Genomic DNA, 27500 nt, shown 5'->3' with positions numbered 1-27500 from the left:
CTCTCTCTCTCTCTCTCTCTCTCTCTCTCTTAAGGTCTTTTAATGTTGATTTGACTTTTCAGTGTTTTATTCTTGGTTTTAAATACGTCAGGAGAGACCGGTTCAGGTGCCAACCGATCAACTCTGTCTTTGGTCAGGCAAAAAATGGCAATATACCTGAGCCAAAAAAACAAATTTGCTCAAAATACAGACTGGGGGTCTCGAGTAATCTTCTCCAGACTTATTAAATCAAGAGTACTGACGAATTTTAATTTCTATAAAAGCATGAATAACCTGCACATGTTTCAGTCAGTGTGGTGTTGTAAAAATGTTCTATGCGCTGTTATTGAAGGAGAACTAAGCTTTGCACCAGAGCTAAGATAATGATGATGATTATCAGTTTACCTCATTTATTTGAGTTATTTTAATATTCTTATTTATTTATTTATTTATTTATTTAGTTGTTGAGTCACGCTGTTTGTTGTTTTACATGACTTGTGCTAATAAAGGATTGGAAAAAGTCAAAAAAAAAGAAAGTCTCTCTCTCTCTCTCTCTCTCTCTCTCTCTCTCTCTCTCTCTCAGTTCAGTTTATTGGCAGCATAAATGTTCTCACATTGGTGCCAAAGTAAATAGGTGCATCGGTGTACTGGTGCAGGCAAACTGATACAAAAATAGTGTGTTTTATACATTTATAAACATAAAAATAAAAAAATACAATATTTCCCATTGTGTCTGCATGCGATCTGGATGCCAGTGAAAATGGTCAAGTACAAAACATCATCAGGTAAAGAAGTGATGGTGTTGTGTGGAGATTTTATCTCTCCTCACTCTGGCAGGTGTCCACATTAGCAACACAATTGTCTCACAGAAGCAGAACCCCAACACACACACACACAAAAGATTTAGAGGGGTTGTTGGATGTGTGGAGGGACGACCCAAAATGAGGGAGATTACGCACAGAAGCAGCTATTAGCAGGGATAAAGCTCCTCTAAACAAACAAGTTAAAAGTAGCAGATGATGAAAAGATCAATAATGCTTCCATTAAAGAATCAGAGCTCTCGTCTTTCTTCTCAATTGTCGCTTTCTTCTTTAATATCTCAAGCCGCTTCTCCTGGAGCTGTCTGTATCGGCAATCCAATTTAGGCTTGGCTCACTTCAGAGTTCAGCTAAAGATATGTTCCTCATGAGCTGGGCTCAGAGCAGGCTGTGTCATATAATGAGTGCCTTAAGAACAGAAGTGTGTGATGGGACAGAATCGGCTTCCTGTCGGGTCGATATGGCCTCGGGATCGCACGTCTTCCCTTTCATTAGACAAAACCTTTTCCCAAACAGGAGAAAGGAGACTGGGGGAAAAGGAAAAAGTGACTTTGTCACTTTCAACTAGGTGTTGGTCTTGACGAGAGAAAATGACGTCTCTAAAGGCCATTTCTCCTCCAATCCGTCTCCGTCTCTGTCTGGTAATTCCTGGACAGAATGAGGGTCCTCAGCATTGGAAATAAATTCCCAAAGGGGTTTTGTGACTCCCAGCTATATTTTGATCTTAAAGTGGAGGCAATTCCGATTAAATTGGAGTTGATTTCTTGTTACACACTCGAAACAGCTCTCAGAAAGCGAACAGAAAGAGAAGAGTTCTTTGTTTCAGGGGGTTTGTGAGAAACACGCATCCTGTCGAGTGTTTTCATCGGGGTCTTATTTTGTATTTGTTGCCTTTTGGGTGTGAATGTTATTGCTTTCTTCTTTCTTCTAATTACTTTCATCCTCATTAAGCCATAAAGTCTTAAGTGTTTTTTTTTACTCTGCTTCAGGAGTGATGTCGTTTCTGTTTTGTGACACATCACTGTACAGAAGCATGCATTAGAAACACCTTTATCTTCTCCCCTGAAAGCCATTTTGTTATGTACAGCACTGTGAAATACAGATAACTCCAGAAACAGTGCAGCGTCTCATGAGCGGTTCATATTTCTTTACTTTCTGGTGTTTAAATGGGATAAGTTTCTTAGCAAACGGAATGCCTTAAAATCCATTTAAAACACATCTCCAGCCATGAGATGCAAAGAAAGCACTTAAATCACAATATTCTGTCACAGTCTCCTATTTCAGTGTTAAAAATATTATTTTGATAGCATTTTTAGGCTTTATTAAAGTAAACAACTTCAGAAGTGTTAGAAATTATTTGCTTAAAATATAATAATCTGAGTTTTTATTGAAAATGTGAAAATCTTATCTTTTGCTCATAAACCAAGTGTTTTATGAGTGCTTCTATTTTGTCTTTAAAATAAAATTGTATTTATATTATTATTATTGTTGTTGTTGTTGTTGTTGTTGTTGTTGTTGTTGTTTTTGTGTAATATGTTACACAGATTTGCTCATTTCATTTTAAAAGCATTTTAATGGGAAAAAAGTTGAAAAAATAAAAATAAATAAAAATAAATTTAAACTTTCAACAGGCAAATAAATAATTTTATTATTATTATTATTATTATTATTATTATTATTATTATTATTATTATTATTATTATAATAATAATAATAATAATAATAATAATAATAATAATGTAACCATTAATAACCATAATTATTATTGCATGATATGTTAATATTTTCATAGTTATATTAATAATTAGTATAGTATTTATTTTTTAAGCTCTATTAGCAGCTGGAAAGGATTAAAAATGTTAAAATGATGGACTTGACCCTCTTCCCCTGTCCTCGTTCAGAGGTCACACACCTGTACGATCCTCCCGTAAATAACTGGGAACTTTTTGTCGCCTCTGATTTTCACTGCCTGCCAGTTCTGACAGCTGGCACAGTCGGGCGCGGCGTCCCGGATTATTTTCGAGCCGCTTGTTTACCACCGAGCCGCAGTGGAAAAGACAACAGGAATTTCCTCTCTAATTTCATTACAATGGAGAAAAACTGCCCTACATAATGGGCAACACTAATTAAGTTTGGAGCCGTGCGTGTAGTCTGAACACTGATGAATTAGACTCATTCACATCATGCTCGGCTGCTTTAAAATCACCATTAGCGCATGCTACTTAGGGCCATAACATCGCCCATTTTATGCTTCTGATCCCCTTCACAAGTGGAAGCTTCATTATTTTCATTTAACGTCTGACCGTCCTCCTTCGGCCACACACACACACACACACACACACACACAGACACACACACACACACACCACACATACTAGGACCAGGAATATGTTTTTCTAGTGTGAGTCATGTGAGTTTTTTCATTCAGAAACATGCAGGATCTAGGAGGTGTTTCAGAGCCACCCAAGTCTTGCATCCTGGTTTTAAATAAAGAGCTTATTAATTTTAATGTTTTTAAAAGGTTACAGTTGGAACTCAGGTGCCATGTGTAAAAATCCCATCATACAGGGCATTTTTTAAGACACTAGATTTGGATTTTTCTGACCTTTGTTGTGTTTCTTAATTAATTAGCAGGGAACAAACATCAGGAAACCTTTTTTTTATTTCTTTTATTTTTCTTTTCTTTTATTATTATTATTATTATTTTTTTTTTTATGAAACTAGAAAATTGGCATTTACTGTCTAAAAAAAGAGTTAAGGACAAACCAAAAAGGTTTTTCACAGTGTAGCTGTAGAAGAACCATTTTAGTTCCTCAAAGAACCTTTCAGTAAATAGTTCTCGAAAGAATCTATTTTTACTTAGCACCATAAAGAACATTTTTATAGCCTATAGAAACTTTTTCCCCCGCAAAGGACCGTCAGTGGAAATGTTCCAGTGATGTTAAAGGCCCATCATAGAACCACGCACCCTGACAGAGAGCCTTTATATTGGTAAGTGTAGTGTGAGTGTCAGAGTGGTTGACCTCATGATGAACACCGCTGGGAGAAACATGTAGTGTATTATTCTAGCTGTTGCCAAGGTCTGTCACCTGAGACTTCTTGATACTGTAGGAGTACGATTCTTTTGGGACATCATTTCAGAAGAATCCGTTTTTATGTGATTGTGCTTTACAAACAATTTTAAGGATGAAAGGTGGTGGTGGTGGTGTTGGGGAGAGATAATCCCACCCTAGAAACCCTTCACACTTTATATTCAGGCATGCATGTCCCCTGGAGCTTGGGCACAGGGAGTCAATATGTCAGCGTTTATCGATACCCCACCAAGCTGCACGGCCCTGTCAGGGCCCTATTCAGGCTGTAATGGCCCCCTGGTGTGCGGCGTCTATGCGGTGCTAAAGGAGCCGAGAGGCCCCGGGCCCGCTCTCCTCCGACCGCTCAGCGTCTTCACACACATGACAGGAACCATAAAAGAGCAGTGTCTCTGCAGCTTCTCTCACCCGCATTCTCTCTCTCTCTCTCTCTCTCTCTCTCTCTCTCTCTCTCTCTCTCTCTCTCTCTCCCGTTAAAACCTCCTCTTTTCTACCTCCTTTAAAGAAAAAGGTCTGATTGTTTGTTGTGGGAGCCAAAGATTATAGACCCTCCACTCCCCTTTTTACTTTTTTCTTCTCTTTTCTCTCTTGTCATTTCTAATGGATGAGAGTTTTATACCGACGTCTGTGAATGCAAGAACGTCGGTAATTCGATAAAGCTGATAGATGAGAGTGAGAATGGTTTTGACAACAAGGCTCAGTCCATAGTTCAAGGCAGCTGTCCTGAAGAGAGAGCCATACACGAAAGCCCTATTCGGACAGGATTATTTTTAATAGCAGTGCTGAAGTAATGAAATTTACTGATCTATCTCTGGGATTTTAATCCTGTCCCACTCCATCATGTCAGTCATTTGTCTGGAAATATTCCATACTTTTCCTCCCTTCTGTTATATCCTGCTGGAACTGTGAGCTCCTTTAATTTTTTCAATACTTTTTACTGTTTCCCAACAAAACCAGGTCTTAAACTCAGAACTATAAAATAGTTCCACTGTCACCGAGTCCCAGGGACACAGTGAATACAGGCTCTGGCTACTGATCAGAAGGTGGTGAGTTTAAGTCCCTGCTACTCTTTCCAGTCACTGTCACTGATCCCAGTCCATGCCAATGTTCCCATTCCCTGTCAACAAAATCAATCCCTACCAGGAATCCAATTCCTGCCACTAATCCAAAACCTAGCCACTGTTCCCATCTCCTGCCAGTGTTCCCAATCCCTTCCACTGATCCCAGTTCTCCCCAAAAACCCAATCACAGAAACTGATCCCAATCCTTTCTACTTAACATTTCCAAATCCTTTGGATAAAACTACAGTATCTCAGATGAGGTAAATGTAAATGAAGTAATTGTTTTTAATACAGGTGCAGTCTACATCCATTTTATGGTCATGTGACCTACCAATGCTCAAGCTTCCTACAAGTGTTTAGAGTCGGTTTAAATACACACATGGTGAAGACTCTGTGATTCAGCGATCGTTTTAGTGCAGTGTGGATTAAACTTAGTCTGAATCACTGGTGTGAGAGGAACATGACTGGCCCTTTGAGTCAGTGTTTGTAAGCAGTTGCTGCATTAAGGGCTGCAGAAAATCTGTTGAATGAATGGATGGATGAACCTCAGTGAGAGTTGTGTTGGGATTCTTCTTTCTTTCTTTCTTTCTTTCTTTCTTTCTTTCTTTCTGTACAGATATATTGCTACAAATTCTTTCTACAGATGCAGTATTCTATTATCTTCTTCTTGTTCTTCTTGTTCTTGTTCTTGTTCTTCTTGTTCTTCTTCTTCTTCTTCTTCTTCTTCTTCTTCTTCTTCTTCTTCTTCTTCTTTATGGGCACTCCAGTATCTGAGGTTTATCTGGAAAAGATTTGTGTTTATATTCAGGCTGCAAGCTAGAGAGATATGCAGGATGGCAGATGGACGTCAGAGATAGTAAATCAGATCAGATTTTGGGATCCGTTTGTGTAATGAAGGCATTCTGATGTGACTGACAAAAAGCGTGACTGCACCAAGAAGTCGCACAATGGCAGGCACCAAATAAACATGTAAACCAAACAAATAAAGATGGGAAGAGATTAATTTTGCGTTGTTATTTTGGTCCCGTAATTACGGAGGTGTTGGCGGTGGTGGTGGTGGTGGTGGTGCTGGTGGTGGTTGTCATTTACAATCAACTGGTGTCATCCGCTGCTTCATGTCTCGTCCCTGCAAAATAGCATGTGTGAGGACCTGTTTGTAATTATCCTGGAACTAATACGCTTTTCAAAATGAGCCATTATGAGCTAATGCCTCACTGCGAGAAAAAAAAAGAAGCCCCGTCTGTTTTTTTGTCCCTCTGTCTTGGGTAGTTTGCGAGGTAGCTACAGCTGATATCGAGGCCATTGGTTACGGTATTAAAATAAGGCTCCATGGAATCTTGCCGTAATGTCGAGCTAATGCTGATTCAAAGGCAGGCGTCGCAGACGAGGCTCGAGCCGCCTCTACCGCCCTCTCACCATGTCATGGAAGCCTTTCATCATCATTTATCCCTGACTAATTCACAGGATTTTGGGTGATGGTGAAATCTGTGCTTCTACCTCCAGTGTCCTATTCAATTGTCTTTTTTCCCCCCAAACATCGATCTTTAACACTCTTTTCGAGCTTGGACGCTGTTAAATTGTATTAAACTCAATTCTGAAATTAGATTTATTTCTGGTGGCTGATGCAATGTGAGATCAAGGTTGATCGTTGCGGTATCAGGTTCTGTTCAGTAGTGTGGGGGGAAAAGTGTTTGCCCCTGTAGCCACTTCCCTTGTTAATTTTTCACATGCTAGAAATTGGTGATGTGTTAAATGTCTGGAGTACTGAAGTAATTACTGAAAAGGTTGATGCTCTATTTGAACAGATCATAAAACATCTGTAAGTGTTGATAGGGTGAAATTTTCAGCGAGGACATAGAGATTTATTGGACATTCATCGATGGAGTCTTTAGTGTCAGTACAGCATTATAACAGCATAATGCCTTAGATTTTTCAGCAGTGTTGTGCCTTACATAATGAACACAAATGTTATCATCTGCTTTTGTTAACTGAAGGTAAAGACTCATTTAGAAGGCGTGGATTCCTCATTTTGAAGTCTGAATGGAAAGCTGCCATGATTCTTTTCTGGATAATTTGCTGTGTAATGAGACCTGAACGGTTTAACATGTAGTATTTTATACATACGTAACCTCTGAGAAAAGGTTAGACAATTTTCCTGACGTGTGCATTTATCCCCTGCGCATTCGTCTGTGGACCTGAACCTCACCGCTGGAATGTCTTTTTATGAAGTGTCCAGCTGTGAGGTGGAGTTGATCAAGGCTCTATTACTTCACATTTAGTCAGGACCGCCGCTGCAAAAAGCCCCTTGAGAGATGGGGTGAGAGAGAAGGGCTGAGAGATGGGGAATAAAAAGGCTACTGGGAGGTCAGAGGAGGAGTTTGGAGATGTGTGATGGATATCCCATCTGCCTGGAGTCAGGGCAGCACGTGTGCAGGAGTTTGAACAGGAGCTCAGCGGCTGTACCGGACTACCTTTATAAACCTCGTGCTGGCTTAGAAGTTTTCTTAGTTATTGTGTTTGTCATAAAGAACAGCGAGGCTACTGAGGTTTATCATTTTGACAAAAGTAAAGACTCTGTAGGAAGTAAGTGCTTGGATTTTTAAATTAAAAAGCTACTGAATATCCAGGTTTAAATCGCAAAATTTGAGTTAATGAATGCAGTTGTGTTTTTAGTCCTTCGTTTCAGACGTGCTGCTGGATGATCTGTTTCTTCATGACAGATTTTTTTCTTTTCTTGTTTTGCTTTCCTTCTAATATCTTTTGTAGTGTAGTATAGTATAGTATAGTATAGTATAGTACAGTATAGTACAGTATAGTGTATAGTATAGTATAGTACAGTATAGTACAGTATAGTATAGTATAGTATAGTGTAGTATAGTACAGTACAGTATATTATAGTGTAGTGTAGTGTAGTGTAGTATAGTATAGTATAGTGTATAGTATAGTACAGTATAGTGAAGTGTAGTATAGTGCAGTATAGTATAGTATAGTATAGTGTAGTGAAGTGTAGTATAGTGTAGTATAGTGCAGTATAGTATAGTATAGTGTAGTGAATTGTAGTATAGTGTAGTGTAGTATAGTGTAGTATAGTGTAGTGAAGTGTAGTGACATGTAGTATTCCTCCTAACATCAAAAGGTTCTAGTTCTAGCTATACTCATGTACAGTGCAGTGTAGTATTTTGAAGTATAGTGTAGTATAGTAGACTGCAGTTTAGCACAGTATAGTGTGATATAGAGCACCGTGTTTGTATATTAATAAGTTTGTACATATAAGATTGTATATTGATTTTCCTCCTAATGTCACACGATAGTTGTAAGTATACTAATGTACTGTGTAGTATAGCACTGTATAGTGATACAAACCTACACACAAACGTCTTCGACACATACCAAAGATTGTATTTCTCTGTTGCATTTAATCATTTCAAATGATTCCTGAATCTCCAAATAGATTCTTTTGAATTAATTCGTGGAACATTAGCAGTGTAAATGATTCTGCAGGAGAAGCTTTCTCTTAATTAATGAGAATATTCAATTCACTAACACACTTCTTTGTCTTTGGCACAACTTTATCTCTCTGCGCCTCTCATTGCTCCACGAGGAGTTGCTGTCGAATGAAGCGTGAATCTTAAACTCATCCAGACATCTGGTTTGCACCTGATTCAAGCCAAATTAAATTCTGCCTCACGTCAATATTTAGTTAAAGATGGCATTGGGCCCTGGAGGGGAACATCCTGGCTGCAGCGCTGACTGAATGCAACATAATTAGACTTTAATTGCTTGATAAGTGAGCTGGCGTTTATCAATATCCCCACAACCTTCAAATGGAATTACAGCGAAGTCATTATGTGTGGGATTAATCGGGATGTACCTTATTGTTTTAAAACAGGGAGAAGTGTTTGTGCATTGACCTCATCATCCGCCGGGATTCTACTTTTACTGGAGGTGATAATTAGCTGACATTTTATCACTTCTGGCAGTAAACAATGACTAGCAAACTAGCAAATGTACCCAAACCTCCCATGTGTTCGTTTAAGATACAAAATAGAGCGAATCTTAATTACACCTGAAATGTGTCGTATGACATCATCATAGAATTTACTTCATAATCCACTGGAGACTATCACTGTCTTCAGTCCCGTGATAAAACCCATCATCCCAATCGGAGGATTCTGATGCGATAGACATGCCTCTCTCTCTCTCTCTCTCTCTCTCTCTCTCTCTCTCTCTCTCTCTCCTCTATCAGTGCTAGCGTCTGTTTCATTACCATAATCTTTTGCTCTTTGTCATGGAGGCGGCTGTTGACCTTCAGTCCTGGGCGTGTATATGAACTTCTCAAAGCTTTGGAAATCCACACCACTAGACTGCATGCAGGATCTTTCTTTTAAATCACTGGTTTTAATCACTGGTACAGAATATTTTGTCTGTTCTTCTGAAATTTCCTTCTGAGCCGTGGACGTTTAAAAAAAAGTAGATTAAAATTTGTACGGTCCGTCTACAAAACCGTGGATCTACATATGAAAAAAATGGCACTCCAGGACAATTCAGCTTGAGATAAATAATTCTGTATAATTCTAATTGTAATTCTGTTTCCTGTGAAAAACAGGAAAACAGCCATAAAGAACATAAAGGAATAAAATGACGGAGGGATATTACAGAACATCAAGCATTAACACTGATCTGGATCTGAGCCTGCTTTGTAATCACTGATTCACATCCGGGGCAGTCAGGGTCAGGCAACGAAAAAACAGAGCTGACATTACAGTATGGACAGCAGACTAAAGAGGAATGTTTGAAGGCAAAAACTTTTTTGAGTATCTTGTAAATATTCTGAACACACAGACACCTGAACGTTTGTAGGCAGAGCCCTGCGTGAAAAGAAGTGGAAAGATGTAGAGCAAAAAATACCACAGCAGCAAATAGCCACCACTCCCCCCCCCCCCCCCCCTCACACACACACACACAGGGGGTCGAGGTGACTTTGGCAAGTGATCTATGGCCCATTGCAGTGAGTTCAAGTGTTGTCATGGTGCCTTAACGGCCAAAAAAAACCCCCTCTGTGCCACATTCTCATGAAAACCAACAAAGGGATATTCCCAGATATGTACACATCCACGTTTGTATGTTCAAGGGTATTTTTGCTGGAGTGCACTGGAAAAATCAATCTTTATTAAAAGATGGGAAGACGCAAGAATTGATTTAATGAATGCGGACTCATGTCCTGCGGCCGCGTGTAATCCGTTGAGAATCGTCGAGCCTCGGATCGGGGAGACAAAAAAAAGACGTTCGGGGAAGACTCCTCAAGTGGCCTGTAATGATAGTCTCCATATAATCCCATAATTCCTTGCTTAATTAAACTCCGGAGCTGGAATTGAGACCCAGCCAGTTTTTTGGTTGTTCTTTTTTTATTAACAGTTTTTTTTTTCTCGTTTTGAAATCTGGTGCATGTCCAAAACATGCTTACACATGCACAGACAGACAGACAGACGGACGGACAGACAGACAGACAGACAGACAGACAGACAGACAGACAGACACAGTTGGCACAGTGATGCAGCTCCTGGCAGATGCTGGGGAACTGGGGGATGATGAGTGCTGAACTGAGAGCTGAGAGAGAAGAAAGCTGCTATAAAGTGGTCCAGGCTGCTGGAAGCCTTGCAGGACACACACACACACACACACACACACACACACACACACACACACACACACAAACACTCTGAAAAGAAGCTTTGCCATCTCCTGTCGCAGCTGTGGTGTTGCGGGGGAAGGTGCTCTCGTCCTATCCATCTCTTTCTTTCAATCTTTTTTTTAACATTTTTTTTCACTTAGCGATGATGCAAGACCACAGAACCCGGAGCAACACGTCTGTCTATGTTCTTGCACTCGCCAGAAAAACCGACGTGAACGTTTTCTGTCATTAACTTGCACCCACCTCTGTAAATATGCAAACAGAAATGCAGTGTGATGCAATTTTGGCAGATAAAAACACTCTGTTTGAGACGTAACGGAAGCGAAATCTGAACTCTGGTTTGACGGAAGCACAGAAAAAAAAAAGAGGCTAAATGTACAATTTGATGTAATATGTTTTGAACCGCAGCTCCAAACCACAAAGAGTGGTGAGGGAATTCAATGGCTCAGAAGTAATAGAGTATCAAACGTACTTATTTGAAGCGCTTGCCTGTGAGCGGCTAGCCTCGGGCCGCTGTGGAGAGAAAGAGAGAGACGCCGAATGGCAAGGTGTCCTGTGCAGATTACCATAACCCTCCCAGCGCTGTCCCCAGGCCTCCGGAGCTCAGTGGCAGGATTATACTTCTGAAGACTCCACACATGAATAAAACCGGTACGAAGTGCAGCCTGGGCTCGTGTGAAGATAACACAACATTAATACTGCTGTGATTGCACTCCCTCGGCTTTACCCCAGCGTTTTTTATTTCAGATATTTTTTTGTGTTTATTGTGTTTCCATTTTGTATACACGTCCATATTCCTGCATAAATTGCTGCATGTACTGGGCTGTTTATCTCACAGCGTTATTCGTTAGCTTTATGGGGAAAAATGATGAATGTCTCTAGAAGATTTATTTCATAAAAGGTTCTGGGTTCTCCATCATCTTGAAAACAAGATACAGCGCTGCCGAATCGTGGATCCCGATTGGTCAGAAGGTGTTGGTTAGTTTTCTCTAAAAGGAGCATTAATGCTCTTGTTTTGTTGTTTCTATAGTAACAGATCATTCACAAGAACATCAGGTGCTCTGTTAAAAAAAATAAATAAATAAAAACAAAAAACTGTTAATGTTTTCTGTAAGGAGACATTTATGGAAGCCGTCTTCTGTGTCAGCTCTTTAGGACAAAGAGGTTTTTACACTTACTTACGCATTCTGTTTACTTTACGAGAGAAAATGAGGCCAGCGAACAAAAGACAGAAAATGTAACTACAAATGGACAAAAAGTACAGTGTGTGATCATGATTGTAATCGCTGAAAAATTGCTGTGGGGTCAGAGGAATAAAACCACATCATCTGTTCACAGCTTTGTATTGTTTTACTCTAACAGCACATCATGAAGTGTCTGTTTTAAAACAACAGACAAAATGGATCGATAGACGATTATGTGACTCATGATGACTCGAGCACTGACAGAGACGATCAAATACTAATAGGGAAATAATAATAATAATAATAATAATTATTATTATTATTATTATTATTATTATACAGGTTAATTATTTCTGCATTTTTTTCGTTTCTAAAATCATTTTATTTAACCGCAGGTCACCGCACGGACGAGGGTTCGGACGTGGAGTCGGAGCCAGACCTGCCTCTGAAGAGGAAACAGAGACGCAGTCGCACCACATTCACCGCTGAGCAGCTGGAGGAGCTGGAGAAGGCCTTCGAGAGGACACACTACCCTGACATCTACACACGAGAGGAGCTCGCTCAGAGGACCAAGCTCACCGAGGCTCGCGTACAGGTTAGACACACACACAAACACACGCAAACACACATACACACACACCGAAACACGCATGCACGAACACATATATAAACTCACACAAACACAGAAACACACGTATATATACACATAAACAAACATATACACACACCCAAACACACGCGCACACACAAACATACAAAAACACATATACAAACTCACACAAACACAGAAACACACGTATATACACATAAACACACATATACACACACACACACAAACACACATGCGCACAAACACATGCACACAAACACACATATACACACGCACACACATATACACACACACAAAGGCGCACAAACACATGCACACAAACACACACACAAACTCACACGAACACACATACACACACCCAAACACACACGCGCACACACACATACACAAACACATATACAAACTCACACAAATACAGAAACACACGTACATACACACAAGACACACATACACACATACACAAACAAACACACATGCGCACAAACACATGCACACAAACACACACACACACAAACTCACACAAACACACACAAACAAACACACATATACACACATAAACAAACACACATAAACACACATGCACACACATGCACACACACAAACACTGCGATCCACAAATCAGCAGGTTCCTGTTCTTCTAAGGCTAATTGAATAATTAAAGGCTTTTCAGCCCCTAAAAAGTTTGGACTCTTTCTGATGGGAAAACAACGATTCTGAAGTTTCCCTCCATCAGCTCATCTCAGGATCTTCAGCAGAATGATAGCGGAGACGAAATCGACTTCCTTACTGAGTAAACGTGAGAGATTAGTGAAGTATTTAATGATGTTATTGGGATGAATTCTAAAGGCGAATATTAGCACAAAGTTTCGTTTGCTCTCGGTTTATTATCTGCAGGTGTGGTACAGTATATATTTATCTGCACAAGCCTAGCTGTGTTGACCGTCTGGAAACGTCTTTGTCAGATGTCCAGCATTGTCAGAAAACTCGGAGCATTGAGTCATGAGGTTATTCGCCCATTTATTACATCACAGCCGAGACAGTGAGATGGTTCTTGACAGCTTTTTGCCACCCTGTGGATTTTATGGAGGAGCGAAAAGCAAATACAGTAGAGTTATAGCAGCAGCTGCTGTCTCTGAGAGGATGAGAGGGGGGTAAAAGGACAGACAAGAAGAGGAGAAAGTGAGACAAAACACATTCCTGATGAGTTTCTCATCTCTCCTCTAGGCTTTCCATCTCCTCCCAGCACTTAAAAGACAGCGGGCCGCTTGTAAAAACCTCGACGTATCAGAGATCGCTCCCACTCTCAGGAGACTCTGCTCTGTGCCCCACAACAACATTAATCAATCAAGGGCTTATAAAAATAAAGGGGGAAAAAAGAGGTGTTCTTGCTCAGCCTTTTCTTTCTTTCCTTTATCCCTCACTCTCTTTGCCCTTGGTGGACCCTTGCTCCCTGTGCTCTGGCTCCCTGTAGAAGAAACACAGTAACGGATTTCACATATGTCTGAAGGATGCATGTGGACATGGAAGCTTGTGCGCTTGTGGGAGGACACAAAGAATTATCCTACGCTTGTTTTTCACATTATTTGACACTTGAAGATGTCCTTCTAGACAAATACGTGCTCAGGGACCGAGGTATATCGACAACGGATTTATCCAGGACATCTGTTATAATCTGACCGAAGACGTGCTGATGCAGTAAACACTACAGCCTGTGCAGAAAAAAAAACATAATTCACATAGACAGCTTTGTTCCTGTGATTTTGAATTATGGGAAAATCCAGTAAGATGTACTAGACGTAGAACCGATTGAACACGATGCTCTCCAGCGCGAGATATTCTTTAGCTCGTGCTTTAAACAGCGTTATAATTAGGCGGAGCTGTTGAATTCTGGATTCTGATTGGTTAGTAGGTGTTGAGAATGAACATATGAGTGAGATGTTTATGGATTATTGCGGGTTCTTGGCATATCGCAATTTCTGATCTTTCTGATAGAGAAACGATAGAACATAGAACGTCTACTGAATAGAGTTGAGAAATGGATTATAGAACCCTTCTGGGATGTTTGGTTGTCCTTCCGTGGGAACCAGTAGAACTCTACGGAAAAGTGGAACCCTTACTGGACCCTGCAATTATGCAAGTTACCTTTGAAGAACCCTTTTGTCCCTATTCGGACAGGATTAGTTTTACATGGGGACGTGGGGGTAAAGTAATTATTACCAGAGCTTCTCTGTGATTTTAGTCCCGTCCGAATGTGCCATCTCTGTAATCATTACGGACAATGTCAGTAAAGATTACGGCGACTTTTACCTTCTGTAAAAAGGTCCGGAAAAATGACCTCAGGTAATACTAATCCCGTCCGAATAGACCTGCTGTAAATATACGTACGGTAAAATTCCGTCATTTCCTGTTTAAAAGTAGTTTTTGGCGCGTTTTGCAAGCATGGAGGCGCCATGTTGTCTGTTTGCGCACGTGATAACAGGAAGCAACGTCATACGCACACGACAACAAGGAGGTTACTGTGGAGCGTAAAGCGAGTTACCCCTCCCACTTCTGTTAGTTTTACTGAGATGTCTTGTCCCGTGCGAATTGGCCAATTAATATTACAGACGTCCTGAGGTAAAATTGCATTACTCCACGTCCCCACGTAAAACTAATCCCGTCCGAATAGGGCTTAAGAGTGTGTGCTGAGTACACGTGAAGCTCCAACTTGCTGGCATTATTTTGCCAGGAGATTAACATTTAGCTCTTAGTACTTTTTTCGGTCGTTGGATAATTATGGGTTCTACTTGGATCTCATACTGAAACTGGGAAAATGGTTCTAAAGATTTTACCTCCTTCTCCAGAGCTGCTGATAATGATCAGCATAACGATGTCATGTGAAGAGCCGAGGAATTTGTGTCACTGGTGTATAATTTGTTAATGAAGTTTTCTCCTCCTAATCTAATTTTGAGACACTTTGAAAATCTCCAAAGGTCATTTCAAACTCAATTTTTTTTAAAAAGGTCACCATGAGAAAGATGCTGTGATTAACCGAAGTAAATAATAGCCATCAGTCATGAGTGTTGTTCATCCGCAGTCTGGGCAAAAGCACAATCCTCGACCGGGGTTCGTTCTGGACTTCATGTTTTTTTCTTTTCCTCGTGTCATGTGTGGTTTTGTCACTGAGTTAGATTTGGTCTCCTGAAGTCATCACAAAGACCTCATTTCTGCTGCTTTATTGGATTGACATCAGAAAGAAGTCATGTGTACACACCCAAAGAGACGCTTGTGCAAGTCCAGATTTACAGAGTTGCACTTAATTCTGCTCAAAAATACACAAAGCAGAAACTGAACATGATGGATAGCAGACCACAGATACGATATCTGCTATTACAAGGACCCATTGTTTGCTTCCTCTTCTTCTTCTCGACTTGTTTGCTTCTCGGTGGCTGTGCACTATTATTAAACTAACACAAAATAAAAGATAAAATGGATTGACCTTAGGGGGGCACGGTGGCTTAGTGGTTAGCACGTTTGCCTCACACCTCCAGGGTTGGGGGTTCGATTCCCGCCTCCGCCTTGTGTGTGTGGAGTTTGCATGTTCTCCCCGTGCCTCGGGGGTTTCCTCCGGGTACTCCGGTTTCCTCCCCCGGTCCAAAGACATGCATGGTAGGTTGATTGGCATCTCTGGAAAATTGTCCGTAGTGTGTGAGTGCGTGAGTGAATGAGAGTGTGTGTGTGCCCTGTGATGGGTTGGCACTCTGTCCAGGGTGTATCCTGCCTTGATGCCCGATGACGCCTGAGATAGGCACAGGCTCCCTGTGACCCGAGGTAGTTCGGATAAGCGGTGGAAAATGATCGAATGATTGATGATGATGGATTGACCTTAGTGTAAAAAACGTCACTCTGGCAACCGTAATCCGAGCGCTTTGGTGTGTCCATTGACCGTTCCTGTAGTGTTTCTGGAAGGCACCAAGAACCAAAATTTCCCAAGATCATTTGGCGGCTCCACTGACCTGCTCCTCTTCAGCTGTGGAGACCCATCCAGCAGATGTCAGTTTATCTGGGCTGAAGTTAACGGCCGTGGGGTGAGGAAGAGGCGTCACCACCACTCCATCATCTGCTCCAGGCTCAGTGCACATTACAGCCGTGCCTCCTGCAGGCTCTTGTTCACCTCCTTGACCATTCTCAAGCACGTGCTGATGCTGAAGATCAGATCTGTGGACATTACGCTACTCTCGATATAATTAGATCAGTAATTAATAAACAATCCCTGCTTAACACCTCGAGACACAAGCCCCGTTTCCGACAAGATAAATCTCACTACTGCTACGCAGAAACCCAAGAGCATCTCGTTATTACGTGATATGGATCCCGTTATTATTAGAAAATATCTTGTTACTATGAGAAAAGCCTCTGGTTAGTTAAAACTGGGAATTATTTCCAAGAAATACTCTACTTTACATGTAAATGTCACACAAGCGCTTTTGTATGTGAGCTAAACACAGATCAGTTTATTTATATTTAACCTTTCCTCCCAGTACACAGACGTTCTAGTTCACTATTATAGGATTCTAGGATTATATATGTATATATATATATATATTGTGTAAACAAATGAATGCTTTTCTGGCCATGAGTCTGTTGTTCTTTCGGTGTGTTTTAGACGTGTGTTTTTCCCTTTCTTGATAATCTTCACTGAAATTTAGTGTTGAAGATAAATAAATAAAAATACATTTTTAGATGAACACTTGCAGCAGCTCAGAGAGCAGAAATGGGTTTGATATCAGCATTTACTCTGAAGATACAAATATCTGTGTGGAAAATATCCGTTTTGTTTTTTGCTCCAGTGTGGAGTGATACGTGACAAAGACAATCAATACTTAACATAAGTTAATAGTGTAGACCAAAAAATCTACTTCTCTGAAAATAAGGAAGGTTGTTTTTTTTATTATTAAGATTAGTGTTAATAGTATCACTACATACAGTATATGGAATAACATCATGACCTACAGGAATTGTAATAGAATACATATAAAGTCCTCCTGACAGCTAGTCAGGCTGCTAGCATGCGGACTGCTGCTAACACAACTTCCAAACAATGTAAAGCTTGGTCCTTAATGCCCCACAAACTCTGAGCTGTTAAACATCTCCTCTTAAACACCAAAAGCAATGAGATCTGACATCTGTGATAACCCTAGATCAATGTGTTCACCACGGAGCACAATCTTTGGTGTCAGATCCGCTTCCAGACCCGTCTCACGAGGCTCCTCGTCCCATCCATCTTCATCAGAAGCCCCCGCTGCAGTTTTATCGCCCCGGTTGATAGATTGCAGGATCGGATCCGTATCAGTTCCATGCTGGCATGACGTCTGTCCGGTCTCTCTGAGCATCACCTTCTGCCCCCCCGTCGCTGAGCTGGAGATCTGACGGCTGATCTCTCTCTCTCTTTCACACAGAAAGAGAGAGAGAGAGAGAGAGAGAGAAAGAGAAGCTTGTTGCTTCGGCTTTGAAACATTAGCTAGACGTAAAGATGTAGACAAAAGGCAAGGAGCAGAAGATGAACTTCCTGCTCAGTGTAAATCAGCACTTTTTTCATTGCTTTCTCATTTAATTTGCACTGACGTATTTTCACTCAAGTTAGCTGCTCAGCTTTCGTCACACAGATTCTTATTTTAGGACTAATAAACATAGCGCATGATGCTATCATCGGTCGAATCTAATAAGCTATAAGCATCGCCTTTTTACGAAGCGTACAAATCAATTTGGCAAGAAGTTAGAACAGGGAGTCATGCTAGCATCGAGTCTTTATGCTAGCAGCTCCAGAGAGGACAATTTTATTGCTTGTACTAAAAGCATTAACAAAGGGAAAAGAAGAAATTCAGCACGACGTGCTAGTATTAGCGTGATCCGCTATGTGTAATAGCCATATTGAGATGCGTCCAGGATTTATTACAGTAAGTTTCTTGCACAGAAATCCCACCCAGCCCGACAGGCAAGCCCCGCGCTCCTCCGAGTCTCAGCTTATGTTCTATAAAAGAATAAATAGGATTTGGTGCAGATTGCAGACGAGCAAATTTGTTGCAGTGCATCTGTGTGAATGTTCGAACACTTTCTTATTATTAGAATTTAAATGACTTGCTTTCACTTGCTCTGTATTCTCTGATACTTATCACGTTAATCCCTCTGCATCCTCCCTGCGTTTCGCACTCACAGCTACATTAATTAGCATAGTGCCGCTCTGTGTGTGTGTGTGAGTGTGTGTGTGTGTCACTGTAACCCACAAAGTGTAGAAAAAATATTCTGGCATGAGAAAGTAGAAGTATAAAAATAGATTCTAGCTAAAGAGTGTCTCGTACCTGGTCAGGATCAGCAGACAAACTAATGGTTCTTGTTTTTGGGGCTAGAGGCACAGCAAACTGGCTGCTGATTGGCTGCACATGTCACATGACATAACATACGCAATACATAGTACGCATTGGCAGGCAGTTTCACACGATGCTCGCTCTAGCGTTTAATCATTTCCGTAATGCAAACCTTCATTCATTCATCTTCTACCGCTTATCCGAAATACCTCGGGTCACGGGGAGCCATCGGGCATCAAGGCGTCAGGCGTCATCGGGCATCAAGGCAGGATACACCCTGGACGGAGTGCCAACCCATCACAGGGCACACACACTCTCATTCACTCACGCAATCACACACTACGGACAGTTTTCCAGAGATGCCAATCAACCTACCATGCATGTCTTTGGACCGGGGGAGGAAACCGGAGTACCCGGAGGAAACCCCCGAGGCACGGGGAGAACATGCAAACTCCACACACACAAGGTGGAGGTGGGAATCGAACCCCCAACCCTGGAGTTGTGAGGCTAACGTGCTAACCACTAAGCCACCGTGACCCCTGCAAACCTTCAAAGAATGTTAAAATTCTGTGCTGTTAACATCTCGTGAAACTTCACTGAGGATCGCAAATTAATTTATTTGTAATTAACTGATTCACTGTCAGTTATTTCAGGTGAATTGTTTGTATCCCAGCACGAACCTCGACCGATATAGAAATCTAACCTCTGACGAGTTACTGCGATTTTATAAATACCGGTTGATTATTTCTTATTATGGAGCTTGAAAGACAAATTCGACTAGCCGGTCAGTTAGGACAAAAAGTATTGGCACCTTGTAAAAATAGATAGCGTTAGTTGTGTCTTTGGTAGCTGCAGTGACTGAGCTGCATTATGGGAAAGTTTAGTACATGAGGTTTTTGTCAGTTTTTTATGGGCGTGTCGAAATGTAAATCAGCCATGCCTTCAATGAGTTTGGTAATTTATGGCTGATTATTAACAGTGTGTATTAGGAAACGTTTGTAAATCTGGCCAGTGAAAATATTAACAGTAAACTTTGCTAAAAAATACAGTTTATATTTTCCAGTCAGTCATTTTTTTGCAGCTGCTGCAGTATAAACTGGGAATCCAGACGACAGTTCTTCTGTGTCAGACCTGATGAAGGCAGAGGATTTTCCTGTTGCCGTCACTGTGAGCTGTTCTCATGTGCAGGATCTCAGAACGTGAACGCCGTCCTTCATAAGGCAGCAGCTCATCAGTCTCAGAAGTCAGGAAACGCTTATGAAGGATGAGACGAGTCTCTGTGGAGGAATTAGTCTGGATTGTGGGATGGAGGGAAAACTGGGACTGTCCAAGGTGACTTTGTGATGATGTTCCAGAGCACAGTCTAAAATCCAGCTGAGAACTGCAGCTGGTGTGGCCTGGACCCAGTCGGCATCGTCTCACACACACACACTCACACACACACACACACACACACACACACACACACACACACACACACACACACACACACACACACACACCCACACAGTTGTGTTTAGAGGCTTTTAGTGATTTCCTCATGTCTTTAGCGTTTGCATATTTGAAGGCAGATGCTGATCTCAGAGTTCAGCGAATTGAACTCGAGCGAATTTGAGTTAAATGACACACTTCAGTGATCATACTCTTAATTCAAAAGGTTCAGGATTTTGTTGTGATTATAGAATCGTGTCCACGTCTAGTGCAGGATCCTGAGCAGATAATCTTCTGTTTTAACAGAAAGTCAGACTAAAGTAACAGTTTTTTTTTTTAAACCACAACCTTCTTATTTAAGGTCACCTAAAAGCAGTTTAAGCTTCAGCTCAGAAGCATGACATCACACCGCGTTAGACGAAGAAGGCAAACAATTGCTGTGGAGTTAAAAGAGCGGCAGGGTCAAGAGTAGGGTCCCTGGGGTCAAAGGTCATGTGACACTTCTACTATTTCATAGTCATTTAAGGAAAGGAAGTGGTGCATCCTTGTTCCTGTGCCTTGGCGCCTGGAGACCTGTTTATCCAACCCCAGTAGGAGATCTGTTGAAGCCCAGCCACCGCTCCAGCGCACCTTAATGGAGCCAGTCGGTGACATGAGGCCGACTTTCGCTGCTTTTTTCACCGCCGATGTGGCATGGATTAAGGCTCGAGTCCGAGTTAAAGGCCCCCCTCATGAGCTTTAGAGACTGAATGTGGGGGAAGGGTGGGCGTCACTTACTGAGACTAAACACTAAAGAAAAAAAAAGGGGGTTTGATTCGAACACTTGACAGATGGGTAAGAGTCATCTTTGGTCGAATCAAACGCTAAAGATCCATTGAAGCCGATTTGAATGAGACGCTAGCTGCTAGCGACCTGACAGTTTTGCACACAGACAATATAAATACCACTTTGGGAAAAGGTGGGGGCATCGGGTAAGAAAGGGGTGTGCGTGTGTGAGTGTGTGGGTGTGTGGGAGTGGGTGTGTGTCTGTGCATGTGTGTTTTGTCGAGTGTGTCTGCGGTTCCACCGCCTCCGAATAGAGTGTGTCCTTGTGTGCATACCATGAAAGTGGAACTCTTAAAGGCCTGTTTAAAAAGGGACGCCCCTTCTTTGTGGCCAGTGTTCAGTTCGCTGTATTGAGAGTTCTTTGTCCCGTTCTTTCATCCTGCCTCACAATAGAGCGGGCCATTTGAAACACAACAGTAGATGAACTGCGCTGACAGTGTATTAAGCGCGGATGAATTGCCAGTGCGAGGCATAGATCAATGTCGTTCAACCTTTGGCGCACACGGGGCCCCGGCCTTGTCCTGGTGAAATGGAACAGGTTGCCGTCTGTACGGGCCGAGCCTTTTCACGTCCGCTAATTATATTCATGTTTTGCTGAAGCAGAAGTCTTTTTTACAATGTGTAAATCACCACAGAGCGTCTAGAGTCGCTTCTGTGGGAGCTTATTTTGTACTGCGATGACAGTGACAATGGTTTACGTAGAAGAAAGACAAGTCGGTCGATGGCAGAGCCTCGCACCGGCATATTTATTTCTTTTTTGGCGAGAACGTCTTCGTAGCACATCGTCCTGGACGTCTTCGAAACTCTAAACGGCAGCTCGGGGAGGCTTGTTTACACAGAACACAGCTTCAGCCATTTAGCAAGAACAACAGGGGCCTCGCTGTGTGATAAAACACTCATCCCCACAGGGACACGCACTCAATCATCCCTGCTGTGTTAGCGCTTACGTCTGGGCAGTAAATATTTGGGGTTATTAATTCTGAATAGAATGAACATTTGGATTTATTTGTGCCATGGCAAACGGTTACTAGCGCAGAAAAGTGTTTTAGCGGATCGAACTGAGCAGCTGCTTTGAAATATTTTCTAACATTTCTGTTTTTTTTTTCATTGTCATTTTCCCTCTCTGGTCTGATTAGCAAATAAATGAGATGGCTTGTTAAAAGAATAAACTTTTAGCTCACCCTCATCAGTCATTTGTGTTATCCGAACATTATTACTAAACATTATTACTAATTTATTTTCCTCGTCTTCTGCTTTTCCCCTCAGGTTTGGTTTAGTAACCGACGAGCCAGATGGCGCAAACAAGCAGGAGCTAATCAGCTGGCAGCGTTTAACCACCTGTTACCTGGAGGGTTTCCTCCAACTGGAATGCCAACTCTGCCAACCTATCAGCTCCCAGAGACCACCTATCCTAGTACCACCCTCTCCCAGGGTAAGAACCAATCATGATGACGTTCTTCCTTCAGTTCGTCGGTTTGTTCTTGTTCTAATACTGTATGTGTTTGCATAGTAGACGGCAGCAGCACGTTGCATCGTCCTCAGCCTCTCCCACCTTCCTCCATGCACCAGGGTGGGCTCTCAGCCGACAGTAGCTCCGCGTACGGCCTCTCGTCCAATCGCCACACCTTCTCCAGCTACTCGGAAACCTTCATGACTCCGTCGGCTTCGAGCAACCACATGAACCCGGTCAGCAACGGGCTCTCCCCACAGGTCAGAAGACATTAAATCACGTTCTTCAGTGTTGGAGCAATGTTAAAGCTGCGGTTTGTATTAAGGGCCGGTTTAAAACGTGATTTGACATCAATCAGACTTTTCACCAACATCGACATCCATCTGTCCCTTTGTTGAAACTGTGTTTAAGAAAATGGGAAGAAATGAGTAATGGATCCGATTCGTGGGCCAGGTGAAGAAACACTTTTAAACATCACAAACCGGAGATTTAATGTATTAATTCATAGATTTATTTTTATTAATACCGAATAAAGAGTTTCTTTTTTCATTTAGTTTTAACAAGGCGTTTGAAAAAAATTGTCTCAAACATCATGGCTTAATTTAAATAATCTACACCACAGCACACTTAAGTACTTAAGGATCCTGATTGGTCAGAAGGTGTTGATTCATTATCTGGAACAGCAGCTCTGTCTGTAGTGCAGCTGCAGGTCTGTCACTTTGTACCCGAGCAGCTTCTGTTATCTGTCACAGGTTTCTCATCTATTTAAGTTTGTTGGGTTTTTAACCAGGCTAATTTATTTTTGCATACTTCTGTGATGTTCAGTGTTTTTCCCCCCCGACTCTATCTACTGAGCCGCTTTTGTTCGGTGTCGTTCAGCTACGTCCTGAGTCTGAAGCGCTGTTCAGTTTCCGATTGGATGTCTGTTGCTAAACACGTTTGGCACCATGTTGTGGTGTTAACACTGTAAATGCTTCAGAGCGGTGTTTATTCACCCCGGGGGAAAAAAACCTGTTTCTGCATTCTATGTGTTAAATATTCCTCTTCACTGGATTAAGAGCAGGGTTTAGAACGACAAGAACCCAGGATTAAGAGCAGGGTGTAGAACCTGTCTCATTCTGCACTAAAGCTCAATTAAACGTCACAAAAAAGAGTGGGCATTCAAGGCATTCACTCACTCTCTCTCTCTCTCTCTCTCTCTCTCTCTCTCTCTCTCTCTCTCTCTCTCTCTCTCTCTCTCTCACACAACTTTGGTGTGTTTCTTTGTGTTTGGTGTGTTTCTTCTTCCTGTCCGTATGATTGGATTGTACAGAGCAGTGAAGCTTCAGTCTGAGTCAATAAGTGTCATTAGATTGGCCTTCGACTGGCGTGCGTTTGTATACACGTGTGCAGTGAGAGAGAAAGAGAGAGAGAGAGAGAGAGAGAGAGAGAGAGAGATGAAAAATGATGTGTATTGACACGAGTGAAGAGTGAATTATACACAATTACCCATCAATACTGGGCAGTCCTGCTGACCCTCACCAACAAGATGTGGCTAACAAGCAGAAAATAAGATTGAAATGGTGTGTAAAGAGTTGAAAATGAATTTTAATGCTGCATTTGTTCACAATTACCCCTCGCTCACATGTTTTATTGAGAGTTTTTTCTCGCTCTCATTCTTTTTTGAAAGCAGATTGGGGAACATTTCGTGGTATTAGCTCTTTCTCTCTCTTTCTCTCTCTCTCTCTCTCTCTCTCTCTCACTCACTCACTTTCTCTCTCTCTCTCTCACTCTCTCTCACTCAGTCACTTTCTCTCTCTCTCTCTCTGTTTCGCTCTCTTGTTACTGCTCTCTCTCTCTCTCTCTCTCTCTCTCTCTCTCTCTCTCTCTCTCTCTCCTTTTTTTCCCCTGAGAAGAAAGAATGAAGGATTTGATGACAAAAAAAGAGCTTTTCCGTAGCAGAAGGATAACACGGGCTCCTCGCCGTGTGTGTGATTGTTAATCACAGCACAGAGGTTTTAAACGCTAATGCTCTCCTGCTCAACCTGCGTAAAAGCCACAGCACACAGTTAATGTGTTGCTGTAAAACCGGCTACAGAATCGGCTTCTCAGAATTCCCCGATAAACGTTTCCTACTTTAATGCTCTGTGTTAGAATTTTGCAGCTTTTGAAGGAGAAATGATTTTTGTGACGAGGCTACAGTAGCTTTTTAACAATTTTGTAAAAGTATGGCATTTAGGGGAAAAAATCTGTTTGGAAAATACTCTCACTCACTCACTCTCTCATCTTCTACCGCTTATCCGAACTACCTCGGGTCACGGGGAGCCTGTGCATATCTCAGGCGTCATCGGGCATCAAGGCAGGATACACCCTGGACGGAGTGCCAACCCATCGCAGGGCACACACACACACTCTCATTCACTCACACAATCACACACTACGGACAATTTTCCAGAGATGCCAATCAACCTACCATGCATGTCTTTGGACCGTGGGAGGAAACCGGAGTACCCGGAGGAAACCCCCGAGGCACGGGGAGAACATGCAAACTCCACACACACAAGGTGGAAGTGGGAACCGTGCCCCCAACCCTGGAGGTGTAATGCGAACGTGATAACCAATAAGACACCGTGCCCCCGTTTGGAAAATACATTTAGGCAATTTAGAGGTAAAACAGTTCATAATTTTGGTGCATGATAATTATGGAATTATGCAGTTTTAGGGAAAAAAAACAGTACTTTGTCAATCCTAATAACGCCTGACACGTCGAAATGTTTGTCCATTTTGTGAAAGTCAGTTTCTGTTGTTCTCTCTTTCTCTCTCTCTCTGTCCGTCTCTCTGGGCCATGTGCTAGAGCCATCAGCCTCTCATTGGGCTGGAGATATATGTCCGGCCTGACAGCAGAGCCAGAGTTCAGCCTCAGCTTAGATTCTGTACTCTGTGACTGCCAGCACTTTCACACGAAACCTCAGAGCGAGTGTGAGTGCAGGAATCCCTACCGCACTCCAGCATCTGCTGCAGTCACTTACTGCTGAACTCCACATCCGTCCTTTCAGCACCGATTCTCACACACGGCACTAAACCTCAATCTGGCTAAAAACTTAAAGACAGCAAGGAGATTCCTGGCATTCCAGCAGAGATTCCGATTAATGGGTCGTTTGCTTCATTCAGCCCATGAACATTCCTTAGGAGAAATGACACCGGGGTAAAAAGTCTCTGGAGTCCTGAGATTTTTTTTAAAAACAGAAAGAAATGTAAAGATTCTTTAAAATACACTGATAAAGAGTTGTGAGGTTATGTTATAGTGAGCTTAACACTTTTTCTCAGTACACTGACCTTCCAGTCCACCGATGGAATTGAGACGGTCTGATGGGACATTTTCACTCAGTGTAAAGAGTCTGTCTGTGAGTCTGATCTAAAATGAGTCAGGACTCATAATTTAATTCATTTCAGTGTGTTTTTCCTTCTGTTCATAACCTTACACAGAATTGTACAGCACTGTGGCGTGAGACTTGACAGAGACGTCCAATCATCAACATGGACACAGTAAAACTGGAGGACAGTAAAATAAGAAAAAGTGAAAACTCTTCTCCGAAAATGATTGTAAATTATTAAATATACATTTAATATCCTTTCCCAAGTTCTCTCTGCAAAGAAAAAGAAATAAATAAATAAATAAATGAATAAATAAATAAATAAGCTCTTCCCTTTCGTAGATATAAAGCACTGCCTCAGTATATTGAACATCTGCTCGGTGGAGACAAGCTATTTCTCCTTATGGCTGGTAGAAATGGACCAAAATGTTATCACTCCTGGCAAATAGGTTGCGGTGGCCGAGTGGCTTGCGGTAATGGATCCCTGCTGATCTCAGGACAGCCGTCGCAGTCACCTTTACAATCCCATAACCCACACAGACACACTACATTTTCTCATTACGACCGGCAAAAAACTCATCGCTGCTCCCCGGCCGTCGCTCGTCCTCGCCGCCACTCGCAGGAAGTCAGGGGGTTGAAGTCGCAGCGCCGCCGTGTCAAAATGAGATCCATTAAGCTCATGCTTGACCAGGCCAGAGGTGGTATGGATTTTTTTTAGGCCCTTTTTCACTTTGGAGCACAGCAGGTGCTGGAAGAAGGGAAGGAGAAAATGGACAGCGGTCACTAGGGAAAGCTCTGGTCAGGATAATAACAAGGAAAACGATGTGGCTGTTCATGTTTTTTTAACCTTCCTTTCTTTGCTACAGTATAGAGGACGTGTCACTGTGTGGTGTTCAGCAGAGACGCTTCGAGACCCTTAATAACAACCATGATGTCATGCACAGAAATATTACAGTAGATGTAATCACGAGAAGATACACAGACGTTTTTACATATATAATATATGTGTGTGTGTGTGTGTGTGTGTGTGTGTGAGAGAGAGAGAGAGAGAGAGAGAGAGAGAGAGAGTTGTGGTGTTAATTTGATTCTGTTGACATAGATAGGGAGGAATATTTAATAAATTAATATTTTAAAAGTGACAGAGCACAAAAGTTACAGCACAAATCAGCGTGATTGGTTCATTCATTGCAGTCGTTCATTAGTCGAAGTCTTTGGATTGTTTCAGTCCTAATTGACACCAACACCTTGAGGATTTCTGTAATGAGAGAAGAGAAATGTCTGGACGTGTGTGTGTGTGTGAGTGAGTCAGGGTGGAGAGTGAGAGTGAGGAAGCCTCAATGCACACACTCCTCACACTCCTCGCTTTGATCCTTGTCCCCGGGCCTGTGTGTGCCCGTGCTGCCCGCTCTCACCGCTCTCACTGTTGCCGCTCTCTGGCTCTCCACAACTGTCAGACTGAGATAAGGGACGAGAGACGTGAGAGACGCGAGAGACTCGGACTGAATCGTTTCCCTCCTCGGCCTCGCTGCAGCTCTATGCTTCACACGCATCATATAATGAGCTCACTTTCTTCCAGCTTCCATCTTCTGTGTTCCTCACTGACTTTCGACAAGACCTCTGTTTCTCCTGCATATAAATGAGCACGCACACACACACACACACAC

General features: G+C 42.0%; 1 protein-coding gene across 3 annotated transcripts in view; it reads left to right on the top strand.

The window, feature by feature from the left end:
* Nucleotides 1-27500, top strand: part of pax7a (paired box 7a) — a 52184-nt gene that overhangs the window by 10910 nt on the left and 13774 nt on the right. For all 3 annotated transcript variants that reach the window (XM_060857887.1, XM_060857886.1, XM_060857885.1), the window contains exons 5-7: nucleotides 12219-12418; nucleotides 22300-22465; nucleotides 22547-22743. In XM_060857887.1, the coding sequence (XP_060713870.1) occupies nucleotides 12219-12418; nucleotides 22300-22465; nucleotides 22547-22743 (563 nt within the window). The remainder of the gene's footprint in view (nucleotides 1-12218; nucleotides 12419-22299; nucleotides 22466-22546; nucleotides 22744-27500) is intronic.

The sequence above is a fragment of the Tachysurus vachellii genome, chromosome 22, assembly GCF_030014155.1.
Source record: "Tachysurus vachellii isolate PV-2020 chromosome 22, HZAU_Pvac_v1, whole genome shotgun sequence".
In the NCBI taxonomy this organism is placed as follows: domain Eukaryota; kingdom Metazoa; phylum Chordata; class Actinopteri; order Siluriformes; family Bagridae; genus Tachysurus; species Tachysurus vachellii.
This window is presented reverse-complemented; position numbering and strand designations above follow the sequence as displayed.